Consider the following 13,577-nt stretch of genomic DNA (forward strand, 5'->3'; position numbering starts at 1 on the left):
TTAACTCTATTGTTTAACTCTATTTAACAGTTAACTCTATTGTTAACATTTTAACTCTAGTTTAACAGTTTAACTTCTCTAGGCCTCCATTTCCTCATCTATAAAAGTGGTATAATAATAATACTTAATTCATAGTAAGTATGAGAGCTTGCGCCTTGGAAGAAAAGCTATGACCAACCTAGACAGCATATTCAAAAGCAGAGACATTACTTTGCTAACAAAGGTCTGTCTAGTCAAAGCTATGGTTTTTTCAGTAGTCATGTATGGATGTGAGAATTGGACTATAAAGAAAGCTGAGTGCCGAAGAATTGATGCTTTTGAACTGTGGTGTTGGAGAAGACTCTTGAGAGTCCCTTGGACTGTAAGGAGATCCAACCAGTCCATCCTAAAGGAGATCAGTCCTGAATACTCATTGGAAGGACTGATGCTGAGGCTGAAACTCCAATACTTTGGCCACCTGATGCAAAGAACTGACTCATTGGAAAAGACCCTGATGCTGGGAAAGATTGAAGGTAGGAGGAGAAGGGGACGACAGAGGATGAGATGGTTGGATGGCATCACTGACTCGATGGACATGAGTTTGACCAAGCTCTGGGAGTTGGTGAAGGACTCCTGGGGTGATGGACTCCTGAACTTCCACAGGAAAGCCAGGCATGCTGCAGTCCTTGGGGGCTTCAAAGAGTCGGGACATGACCGAGCAACTGAACTGAACTGAACTATCTCATAGAGTTACTATAAAAATTAAATGATAAATATTTAAAAACTTTAAACTACTTAGAACAGCACGTGGAACATAGTAAGCGCTACATTAAGTGTGTGGTGAACAAATAAATAAAATGCCACTTAACTCATCAAAATGTATATATTAAAGGAGCTGATCTGGGAATTCCCTGGTGGGCCACTTCTATGGCCTGGGTTAAGGGTTCAATTCCTGGTGGGGGAACTAAGATTCCACAAGCATTGTGGCATGCCCAAACCAACAAACAAAAAGGACTTGATCTCTCAAATGCTTGCAAGGGTTTTGGAGAAACAGGCTCTTTCAGACATTTGAAGTGGAAGAGCAATTTAATACTATTTATTAAAACTAAAAATGCATGGGGTTGCAAAGAGTCGGACACAACTTAGTAACTGAACAACATCAATAACAACGACAACGATGTCTATATATTCTGGGGCCCAGGAATTCTACTTCCTGTAGCTGTCCTAGAAAAATATACCTACTTGTGTGTAATGAACTTCATAAATGTATTTTCACTGCAACACAGTTTGTAATAGCAAAACCTGAAATTGACCTAAATGTTTAATAATAGGACCGTTACATTTAAGGTTGCAAATTGGTGGCCCTTAGGCTAAATTTGTCCTGCAGGTATGTTGTGCTTAGCCTGAATACTGTTTCATAATCTTGAATTAGTTGCAAATATTAAAAAATTAGATTTATGTCATAAAGATCCGGGTTTTCAAATATTCTTAAAACACTGACATTCAAGTTAACAATCCTTTGGTCTGTGTAAATAGCTACTTCTGTTTAGAACAAAACACACCTGCTCCACTTTGTCACCTTATTGTATTGTTACTTGCATATCTCCTGTAGGCAACAGAGTTTGAGACTTTGGCAGATATGTTATGGCTCCGCCAAATAATGAATTGTACATGTGAGGTAAATACAATATAGCAGCTGATTATGTAGTGGTGTAAAGGATCACCAAGACATACTCTGGGGTTAAAAAAAAAGAGCAAGCAAGAGGTAGAACCATTATGTATACAATAATGCTATTTTGGTAAACAAAAAATTATGTATTTGTATGTACACACTCGGAGAAGGCAATGGCAACCCACTCCAGTGTTCTTGCCTGGAGAATCCCAGGGACAGGGGAGCCTGGTGGGCTGCCGTCTATGGGGTCGCACAGAGTCGGACACGACTGACGCGACTTGGTAGTAGTAGTATGTACACACTACAATGTAAACCATGAAGTTCAGGGATCTTTCCATTTTAGTGTTATGTTCCCAGTGCCTAAAACAGTCCCTGGCATATTCAGTTCAGTTCAGTCGCTCAGTCATGTCTGACTCTTTGCGACCCCATGAATCATAGCACGCCAGGCCTCCCTGTCCATCACCAACTCCCGGAGTTCACTCAGACTCACGTCCATCGAGTCAGTGATGCCATCCAGCCATCTCATCCTCTGTCGTCCCCTTTTCCTCCTGCCCCCAATCCTTCCCAGCATCAGAGTCTTTTCCAATGAGTCAACTCTTCGCATGAAGTGGCCAAAGTACTGGAGTTTCAGCGTTAGCATCATTCCTTCCAAAGAAATCCCAGGGCTGATCTTCAGAATGGACTGGTTGGATCTGGGTTCTTAATACATAGTTTAAAAATTTTTTTTGTTGTTATCTTTTTTTTTTTTAATTTTACTTTATTTTTAAACTTTACATAATTGTATTAGTTTTGCCAAATATCAAAATGAATCCGCCACAGGCATACATGTGTTCCCCATCCTGAACCCTCCTCCCTCCTCCCTCCCCACACCATCCCTCTGGGTCGTCCCAGTGCACCAGCCCCAAGCATCCAGTATCCCGCATCGAACCTGGACTGGCAACTCGTTTCTTACATGATATTCTACATGTTTCAATGTCACTCTCCCAAATCTTCCCACCCTCTCCCTCTCCCACAGAGTCCATAAGACTGTTCTATACATCAGTGTCTCTTTTGCTGTCTCGTACACCAGGTTATTGTTACCATCTTACTAAATTCCATATATCATAGTTTAAAATTTTTATTTTGGCTGCACTGGGTCTTCGTTGCAGCACACAGGCTTTCTGCAGTTGCAGTGCACTGGCCTTCTCTTATTGCAAATGGAGTACAGGCTCAGTTGACCTGCAGCATGTTGGATCTTAGTTCCCCTACCAGGGACTGAACCCACATCCTCTGCGTTGGAAGGTGGATTGTCAACCACTGGACCACCAGGGATGTCCCTCAATTTGTTGTTGTTGTTTAGTTTCTAAGCCATGTCCGACTTTTCGTGACCCCATAGACTATATAGCCTGCCAGGCTCCTCCCTCCATGGGAATTCCCAGGCAAGAATGCTGGAGTGGGTTGCCATTTCTTCTCCAGGGGATCTTCCCGACCCAGGAATAGAACTCACATCTCTTGTCTCCTGCTTGGCGGCAGATTCTTTACCACTGAACCACCTGGGCTTCCCAGTCCCTCAATACATTATTTGTTTAATAAATACATAGAAGAGGGGGTCAGAGGATGAAATGGCTGGATGGCATCATTGATGCAATGGACATGAACTTGGGCAAACTTCAGGAGATGGTGAGGAACAGAGAGGCCTGGCATGCTGCAGTCTATGGGGTTGCGAACAGTCGGACATGACTGGGTGACTAAACAACAATGTGTAAATGTATAAAGAGTTGTGGAAGATATACACTAAATAAGTGATTAATTCTGTCAAAGTACTGAGATTTGGGAGGGGTGGTGGTCAAGGAAAGTTTTCGTTCTGTATAGTTTGACTCTTTTACAAGGAGAACACAATATAGTATTACTTGCATAAATTTAAAAAAATGAAAGAAAAGCAGTCCAGCACAATATACCCTAGTAATCAAACCAAGATTTAAAGTGAGGCCCAAATGAAACCATCTAAAGAAAAATGAATGGGGTTAAAAATAAAACTCGGTGCTTATGAGTGATGAAAGCTGATCAAAATACTTAACTACCAGCTCAGAATTAACCAGCAGGGTGATGAGCCCACAGAAAACACTGATGAAATCCAGCCACTCCGCACACTTGATGTGGCTCCATCCATAACCACAGACCTCCCTGGTGCTATCATATTTTCTGATTTTTGGGTTTTGTTTCTCGATTCTGTGTCCTCAAGTTCATGAATGCCTTTCACATAATGTGTCAGAAAGTGACCAGCTTGGGAAGTTTTATAAAAAGAAAAAAAGAAAGAAAGAAGGAAAGAAGAAGAATCAATAAGCTGGGGGTATATAGCAAAGACAGGCAAAGAGAAGCGCTTTAATGTCCATGTTTGGAGATCACAGACATTTCCCCTCAAAGGGAGGATAGGTCTGGCTCATGTTTTCAGAGGCATCGAGAATAGACCGGTCTCAGCGGATTCTGAGGTGTCAGGGCAAAGGAACACCCCATAGGAGCCTTCTCAATGCTATGTTTGGAAGCAGCTTTTCTCTCTCCAGGTTCAACTATCATTAAACAACCTTCCTTCTTATCGTCCATATTTGGAGTCAAACAATCCTCAACCACCCAGGGGCAGGATGTTCAGAGCTGTTCTGAGACAGCAGGAGCAAAGCCACTGGAAAGGTTCAGACGAGTCCAAACGGTGCAACTGGCAGAAAGCAAAGCAAACTGTTCATCACGAAGACACAGTGTACGAGCGCCAAGGTGTGCCTGTCCTGGGCTGCCCCGGCCCCTGCACGGCTGGGAGCCCAGCCCTGACTGGGCTCTACTCAGATCAGCGGGTGGCTAGGTTTGCTTCACAACACCGGCGTCCTCACCCGCACCAGGCCTGGGACAGTCTTTTGTAAGATTTTTGACAACGGCTCTCCAAAACTGGACCTCCAGTCGTCGGTCTGGAAGTGCCCAATCGGGAAACTAGAGACGCCTCAAAGGGAGCAGAACGCCACAAACAGCTCCGCCCCTGCGGCCTTCCGCAAGCACTTCCGCCGGAAGTCGAGCGGGCCAACAATAGCGTCGCATGTGACGTCACGTGTCCGCCGGAAGTCTGGGGACGCGCCCTGGAGGCGCCGGCCAGGGCAAAGCTGGTTGTTGGCAGATCCCGGCGGTAAGTCAGCCTCCGCTCGGGTGTTAGGTACCCGGGCTGGCGCAGGGTCGTACGTCTCCCCGTCTGACCAGTCCTTTCCCGTTGTGTGGGGCTGCCCGGCGCCCAGACACCCTCCGTGTTCCCTCCGATCTTTCTAACCCCGCCCCCCCCCCCCCCCCCCCCCCCGCCCTGCTTTGGCTCCTGGGGAAATGGCCGGAGCTGCTGGGATCTTCGGACGGAGTGTAGCCTCGGGAATGCCCTTCTGTTGGGTCCCCAGCGTGGGCTCCTTAAGTATAGGGATAAACACCAAGATCCAAGTCTCTTGGGTTATTTCTTCCCGATTAGCTTTTTTGCCCTCTCGAAATCTTAAAATTCCCATTCACCCTGCGGGGGCACAACATCCTCTGACTTTCACATTCTTTCCCACAGTAGAGTCCGCCCCTGACTCCTAGTCTATTATATCGTGTGTGTTGAATTGATGTCTCTGCAGCCAGATCCAGCCTCCTAGGGGAACCATGTCTCCCGTAGCTTTGGGTGCCACTCGTTGCTCCAGGCGCACGCCGCTGCGCAAGAGGAGATGCCGTTTGAGTTCTCAGTGAATGTTCGGAGGAGGAACGCCAGAGCTGTCGGCTGAAAGCTATCCAGATAAAAGAAATATGTAGGCTGGGGACCCCGAATCACCTCGTGAGAATTACTGCTCTTTATTTCTTCTGTCTTATGTCGTGTAGAGTTTCCAGTTTGGTTATCTCAGTTGAAAGTTCTGCCCAGAATCATATCTGCCAAGGCCCAGAGTAACCGTTTCCAGTTTCTTAATATAGGCCTGCCTGTTTGTTGACTCTGGTCCCCCAGGGTGGTCCCTGATTGTTGGGGTCACTGGCCTGGAGGGTTGCTTCATAAGACGCCATTACTGATCCTGGCCCCTGACCTCCTCTGCTGGACCCTCTTTCCAATAATATTGTTAGCAGATTCTCTTGGGTACATTTCATATCAGTGTGCTATTTGAGGGAAGACCGATGCTTTCTGCATATTCTCCCCCACTGATTGTGGGATTTGCAGGCAGGAAATGCCACAAGACAGACCACAGTGGTTTGATTAGGAAACTCTTGAAGGATGACCAGGCGAGTAGCCCCACTGAGAGGCAGTTTGTGCTAGAAGGCTGAAGAATTCTGTTTGAGGAGCCACTTAGGGAATCAGTGTCTGCGAATATGCGTTAGAATACATCCCTCAGTAGCAGTCACACTGTTTGTGTTTTTTCATAGCCCCAGGATGGACTTTCTGGTTCTCTTCTTGCTCTACCTGGCTTTGGTGCTGCTTGGTTTTGTGATGATCTGCATAGGCTCGAAAACCCATTACTTGCAAGGCCTGATCAGCAGAGGAGCACAGGTAACAGTGATGATTGGAGACCACTTGAATACCACCGGTCTAAAAGGCTTGGGCTTCTCGGGGCGCTAGTGGTGAAGAACCTGCCTGCCAGTGCAGGAGACAAAAGAGACGCGGGTTCAACCCCTGGGTCAGGAAGATCCCTTGGAGGAGGGCATGGCAACCCACTCCAGCGTTCTTGCCTGGGAAATCCCATGGACAGAGGAGCCTGATGGGCTACAGTTCATGTGGTCACAAAGAGTTGAACACGACTGAGTACACACGCGCACACACACACACGAAAGGCTCGCCAGTTTTCCATCAGAACGAAAAGGTGATGCCATTTTTATTTGTTCGTTCACTTGTTCTTTTACTTATGGCAGTTGTGGTATATTCCAAAGCTATCATTCTCAAGACTGGCTGTTTCCCTGGATTTGATGCCTGTAATTGGGCATGAATGTGAGAAGTGTATGCCTGGAGGGCCCTGATGGGTGAAACTGGGGCTTGTGTGAACAGAAAGCCGAATATCAGGCTACCCACACTCCAGGGATCAGAGTGAGCAGAGTTGGGGTGAAGCGCCTTGGGGGGGAGTTGGCTGGGAGGGACCCAGGCTAATGCCCAGTGGACTCTGGGACTTCGGATTGAACGCAGGGCAGGGAAAGGTTTTGTTAGCAGTTCACATTAGCATCACCTGATCCAGCCCCTTTGCTCACCCCCCTTTGCCTGAAGACCTCCAATTGGTGCCTTGTGTGAGGTCAGGGTAGAAACGGAGGAGTGGGCATCAAAGGAAGGCCTGCTGCAGGAAGCCCTCCTCTGTTCTCACTTAGATCAGTTCTCTGCCCAATAGAAGAAACATGCCTTAATATTACCAGTATTGCAGGGTGAAAGTGAAGCATCTAATTTGTTTAGGAGTTGGGGGTGGATAATGAGAAATGAAACTGAAGCCTTCTTTTTTGTTTTAGGTATTTTCATATATAATTCCAGAATGTCTTCAGAGAGCCATGCTAAGCGTGCTTCATTACCTCTTCCATACAAGGTATTCCTATTTCAGAGTTTTAAGTGTTAGTAGTATTTTCTATCCTGTTTAGCTTGTTAGCTGTTGCTGTCCTCTGGCTTCAGGAGGTTCCTTGTTTGTTTCCAGTGTGTTAGGGGGCACGATGCTGGAGGGATCAAGACTCCTGGGTGCAGACCCTCTACTCATGGATAATCTGCCTTATATCTTTGGGGTTTCAACATACCTAATTTTAAATAGAAATATTTAAAGAAAGAGAAAATATTGACACGGATTTCTATAAAAAGAAATGTATCTAATACTGAGACCTCAATTCCCAACAAAGATGATGATGATAATTGATAAGATTTATTGAATCCTTGCTGTGTGGTAGGCAGTAGGTGAAAGGTTTCAATGATTACTCTTACTCAAGCCCAGAAGAAGTGGTGTCCCTTGGTTCACTTTCCATAGCATCAGTTCAGTTCAGTTGCTCAGTTGTGTCTGACTCTGCGACCCCATGGACTGCAGCACGCCAGGCATCCCTGTCTGTTACCAACTCCCGGAGCTTGCTCAAACTCATGTCCATCGAGTTGGTGATGCCATCCAACCATCTCATTGTCTGTTGTCCCCTTCTCCTCCTGCCTTCAATCTTTCCCAGCATCAGGGTCTTTTCCAATGAGTCAGTTCTTCGCATCAGGTGGCCACAGTATTGAAGTTTCAGCTTCAGCATCAGTCCTTCCAATGAATATTCAGGACTGAGCTCCTTTAGGATGGACTGGTTGGATCTCCTTGCAGTCCAAGGGACTCTCAAGAGTCTTCTCCAACACCACAGTTCAAAAGCATCAATTCTTCAGCACTCAGATTTCTTTATAGTCCAATTCTCGCATCCATACATGACTCCTGGAAAAACCATAGCTTTGACTAGACGGACCTTTGTTGGCAAAGTAATGTCTCTGCTTTTGAATACGCTGTCCAGGTTGGTCATAGCTTTTCCTCCAAGCAGTAAGCATCTTTTAATTCCATAGCATGCACCAGTTTTCACGGGAAGCCCCTGTGACAAGCCGTCTACCTGTTTCTTTCAGAAACTACACCTTTGTTGTCCTGCATCTCATCCTGCAAGGGATGGTTTATACCGAGTACACCTGGGAAATTTTCGGCCTCTGTCAACAGCTGGAGTTCTCTTTGTATTACCTTTTTCTGCCTTATCTGCTGCTGATTGTAAACCTGCTTTTTTTCACCCTAAGTTGTGTAACCAACCCTGGTAAGTTGAGGCTCTTAGTATAGAAACTGGTGACAGCTCAACTGTCAGACTCGTTGACAGTATTACAAACAAGTAGTGATCCCTCTCAGGGCTTTGCAGAAGAGTTGGTATGTAAGGTGTGCATGAACTTTCAGGTTTGTGTGTTTTAAATTGTATTTATTTATTTATGGCAGTGCGGAGTCTCTGGTGCTACTCGGGCTCTTCTCTCGTGATGAGTGAGGACTCCTCTTCGTCGTGGTGCGCGGGCTTCTCTTGTTGCTGAGCACAGGCTCTAGGGCCCGTGGGCGTCAGTGGTTGCGGTTCCCGGGCTCTAGAGCACAGGCTCAATAGTTGTGGTGCACGGGCTTCGTTGCCTTTGAGGCATGTGGGATCTTCCCAGACCAGGGATCGAACCCGTGTCTCCTGCACTGGCAGGCATATTCTTTACTGAGTTGCCAAGGAAGCCTGATCTTTCCGTTTGAGTGTTTTCTAATTTTATTTTTGTCCTTTTTCACGCACACAGGTGTGCTTTCTTTTTTTTTTAACTTTATTTTTTGCTTCTTTGCCTCACAGATTATTTAAAACTATTTAAAAATTGCAATACACTTTTATTTTTTGACACTTTCACTTAATTGTATTATGTACAGAGCTTTCAGTCTGTATGATACATTTTCTTTTAAAATGGTTAGTGATATTTGCATTATGCCCAGGTATGTGGTCAGTTTCTATAAATAATCCATGTTTTCTTAAAGAGTATATATCGTCTAGTTCTTAGATACAGGCAACTGTTTAAGCCCATTAGATGAAGATGTTAATTATGTTGAGATCTTTTATGTTCGTACTCAGTTTTTTTGATTGATTACTCAGAGAGTATGTGATCTCATTCTAATGGTAGGTTTGACAGATTTTTTTCTTCACATATTTTGAAGCTGTTAAATATTTATGTGTGTATAATAGTTATATATACTCAGGAGTATTTAAGTTTAGAATTAGTATTATCTCTGGATTCTTTTTTCTAAATGAGCCTCTCTGTTACTAGTAATGCACTGTTCTCAAGGCTCCTCTGTCTGATATTATTACACTGTTTTTTGCTGGATACTTGCTGGGTATTTTTTTTATTTTAACTTCTATTTTTGAAAGACTAAAGGTGCACTAACTAATGAATAGATAAAATGAGATATACCTCTTCAGTGGAATGTTACTCAGCCATAAGGAGGAATAAGTACTTATACATGCTGTAACGTGGAAAAACCTTGAAAACATTATGCTCACTGAAAGAAGCCAGGTAAAAAAAGACCACATATTGTATGATTCCGTTTATAGGAAGTGTTCAAGAAAGGCAAATCCATAGAGACAGAAAGTAGATTAGTGGTTGCCAGGGGCCGTGGGACTAGAGAGAAGTGAAGAGTGACTGTTAAAGGGTTTCTTGTTGGGGTGATGCAAATGTTGTACCGCCGCTTGTGATGGTTGTGCAACTCCGTGAGTGTAAAAACCACCGAATGGCACACTACAAACAAGTCAGTTGGTTTTATGAACTGTATCTCAATAAAGCTGTTAATTTAAAAAATAAATTATTTGGAATACTAAACATAGCAATGTTGGTTGTATTTTGCCAGGACAGATTGCTTGAACACCCAGTCGACTGTGTAGCTCAAAACTGACAACCTGTGCTTCCTTTTTTCAGGCACCATAACAAAAGCAAATGAGTTACTGTTCCTTCAAGTTTATGAATTCGATGGAGTGATGTTCCCGAAGAACGTGAGGTGCCCTACTTGTGATTTAAGGAAACCGGCGCGGTCCAAGCACTGCGGTAAGTCTGGCCTTGACCCCTCCAGCTCCGCCCTCGCCCAGCAGACAAGTGGGTTCTATCTGTCAGAGAATGTTACGTACATCTAGAAGCGGCCACTGCCGGTAGGGACCCGATCATGGTTTCTTTAACATACCTGGGGGTGAAGCCTTGTGTTCTCGTGAGCAGCCTTCAGCTCTGGGTCCGACAGCCTGTCCTTGTTGGCTGGGCTTGCTGCCCAAGAGATGCTTCTGTGGGATGTTCGTTTGCTGACTTGAGTCCTGGCAGAGCCTACTCTCTTAGGGCATGCCCGAGATACCGGATCGCTGCTGTCCAACAGAAGCGTCCTGTGAACAGTGTAGGGGATTTTAAATTTTCCAGTAGCCGCATTGCAAAAGTAAACAAGAAATGGACAAAATTAATATGTGTTTCATTTAACCTAACATACCTAAAACACCATCTTAACGTGTGATCAATAGAAAAAATAAAAATATCACTCGTGGATTGTTTATGTTCCCTTTTCATACTAATTCCTTGGAATTCATTGTGTTTTTTACATCACTGGTACCTCTCAGTCAGTAAACATCAATTTTTTATTGGACATTCTTGATGTGTATTTAGAGTTCTTAAAATTCATAGTTGGAAGAACTGATTCATATACCCAAGCTCTTCTAGACATTGGTAATAGTTTTTCAGTGACTGAGTCAGTACCAAAACGTCCTTTTCCTTTAATATCCACCTCTACATTGACGTGATGGTTCATCTTTATCCAAAAAACTGATGTGACTTTTAAGCGGAAGCATCAGTTTTAAAATTATATCTAAATAAAGTGAGTTCACTAAGTACTGTGTCACCTCGGTGTTAACTCACATTGAACTCAAAGGAGCATCGCATAAATTGGAAAACAAGTGTGAATTTATCACTGTCAACAAGTATTCCTTCAGGTGGTTCTTGTAGCCGTGTTTCAAGGCCTCGGTCCCCACGCGTGGCTACTGCATTGGCCCCTGTATTTACACCGCGGTTCTGAAAACGTGGCGGCAGCTGCCGTTTCCCCCAGCCTTCAGCTCGTGTCCGTGTGTCGCGTTCTCGGGAGGTGTGCCTGCTGTTGTTACCAAGGATCGACGCGGGGTTGTGGCTCCCCTGTTGCTGTGCAGGTGTGTGTAACCGGTGTGTGCACCGGTTTGACCATCACTGTGTGTGGGTGAACAACTGCATCGGGGCCTGGAACACCCGGTACTTCCTCTCCTACCTCTTCACGCTGACGGCCTCGGCTGCCACCATGGCCGTGGTGAGCACCGTGTTCCTGGTCCGGCTGGTGGTGATGTCAGACGTGTACCTGCAGACCTACGTCGATGACCTCGGCCACTTGCAGGTTGTCGACACTGTCTTTCTTGTTCAGGTAACTGCATTGCGGGCTGTTTGCAGAACAGCCACTGCAGTCAAGGTGGTCTTCTGTCCATCACTGCAGACGCTCGGTGGTACCCCTGATCCCCACAGCCTCTTCCCCACATCCCTAACGCCCAGCTCCCACCCACCTGTCCTGTCTATCATTACGTTATTTCGTGATTGTTACCTCCATGGAACCCCACAGTAGCAGTTTGGGGTTGGTTTTTTCCACTCACCACAGTTTCTTTGAGATCCATCCAGGTGTTTCCCTGTATCAGTAGTTCATTCCTTCTTACTGCCACACCATATTCTATGGTGTGGATGGGTCAGTTTGTTTAATCAGTTACCCTTTGAGGGACATTTGGATAATTTCCAGTTTTGGACTGTTACTGATGAGGCTGCTATGAACTTCCATTTATAAGCTGCTGTATGAAAATAGGTATTCAGTGTGATTGTGGATTGTATGATAAGTCCATTTTAGGGTGTTTTTGTGTGTGTGTTATGCTCTCTATTTATCTATTTGATACTAGGATAACACATTATAACTATAGGAGGTGACTGATGTGTTAACTAACATTACTGTGATTGTTTCACCAGTATAATATAGATAATCATTATGTTGTATATTACATTGTTACACCTTAAACTTTCACAATGTTATTTGTCAGTTATCTCTCTATAAAGCTAGGAGTGAAAAGAAAATTTGAACTATATTGGACAAAAATAAAATATAAACTGGAAATTATTCCTCTCCCAACAATTTCAATCTCCAGAGGCAAACGCCTTTATAGTTTGTTGTTTATTTCAGGCTTTTCCCCCCCTGAATCTGTTTTATATAGCCATACACCTTCACAGAGTTAGCTTTATTTTTACACAAACAGGATTCCATGGTGATTTTTGCATTTTGTCTTTCTCATTGGGCAATATATTTCCAGCATCTTTTCCAAATTAATGCACAAACATTGACCTCACTTTAATGGCTCCTTATTGTTCCATAGCGTAACTATCCCAGAGTTTTGTTCTACCTCCTGGATGGACATTTAACCTGTTTCTTTTGGGAAGAGGGGCTGATGTTACAGTGAATACCCTTATACATGTATTTCTGTGGTCATATTGTTTTCAGAGAGAGACTGATCTCTTCTGTCTGTCTGGACTTTGTGTTGATGTATGAACTAAGATCTGCATTTATTTTTGTTTATTTTCTGCATAGCCACCTGGCATAACACCATTTCCCGAGTGTCCTTCCCCTTTTCCTCAATGTCCGCACTCCGTTTATCCCATATGACGTTCTTACACACACCAGGATTTCCTCCTGGGCTGTCTGTGCCATTTGTGTTTCTGATTGTCTTCAGTGGGTCAGAGATTGGGGAGCTGGGGAGGCAGCTCCGCCATGTGTGTGGACAAGACCCTGGCTGGTGGGGTGACCCTGACTTGGGTCACAGCCTGGCTGTCTAACGTGATGCTTCTTTGTCCCCAGTACCTGTTCCTGACCTTCCCAAGGATCGTCTTCCTGGTGGGCTTTGTCGTGGTGCTGAGCTTCCTCCTGGGGGGCTATCTGTGCTTCTGTCTGTACCTGGCCGCCACCAACCAGACCACTAACGAGTGGTACAAAGGCGACCGAGCCTGGTGCCAGCACTGTCCCCACGTGGCCAGGCCCCCAGCAGCGGAGCCCCAGGCCTACCGGAACATCCACTCGCATGGGCTTTGGAGCAACCTTCGGGAGATCTTTCTACCTGCTACTGCATGTTACGAGAGAAAGGAGAAATAGGGCTGGGAAGAGTGCTGCTGCCTTTCAAATACAGTCACATTTATTTATACACGTGGGTACGCTGTAAGCGTTGGTCTATTTGTTTTTCTGGTTTCTGCTGTGTTTATGAGTTGGCTTTCAGTGGCTAAGGAGAGGAGGGGAAATTAGTATTTGCTGGGTGTCTAATCCTTGCCAGGTACCCTGCTAATAAACCCTTTTATCCTCTGTTCAGTCAGCTGGCTGAACAGAGCATCCCTGAAATCCTGGTGCCAAGGGACTCAAAGGTGACTTCT

At 45.0% G+C, this 13,577-nt stretch overlaps 1 protein-coding gene across 2 annotated transcripts; it reads left to right on the top strand.

The window, feature by feature from the left end:
• The first annotated feature begins 4,727 nt into the window (after positions 1-4,727).
• On the top strand, positions 4,728-13,357 carry ZDHHC4 (zinc finger DHHC-type palmitoyltransferase 4). Of its 2 annotated transcripts, none has more exons than XM_005225098.5 (8): positions 4,728-4,796; positions 5,266-5,433; positions 6,035-6,158; positions 7,097-7,170; positions 8,208-8,386; positions 10,050-10,175; positions 11,306-11,550; positions 13,015-13,354. In XM_005225098.5, exons 2-8 carry the CDS (start codon positions 5,375-5,377, stop codon positions 13,303-13,305), a joined length of 1,098 nt encoding a protein of 365 aa, XP_005225155.1. In that variant the 5' UTR covers positions 4,728-4,796; positions 5,266-5,374; the 3' UTR covers positions 13,306-13,354.
• Positions 13,358-13,577: the final 220 nt, after the last annotated feature.

The sequence above is a fragment of the Bos taurus genome, chromosome 25 (assembly GCF_002263795.3).
Source record: "Bos taurus isolate L1 Dominette 01449 registration number 42190680 breed Hereford chromosome 25, ARS-UCD2.0, whole genome shotgun sequence".
Classification (NCBI taxonomy): domain Eukaryota; kingdom Metazoa; phylum Chordata; class Mammalia; order Artiodactyla; family Bovidae; genus Bos; species Bos taurus.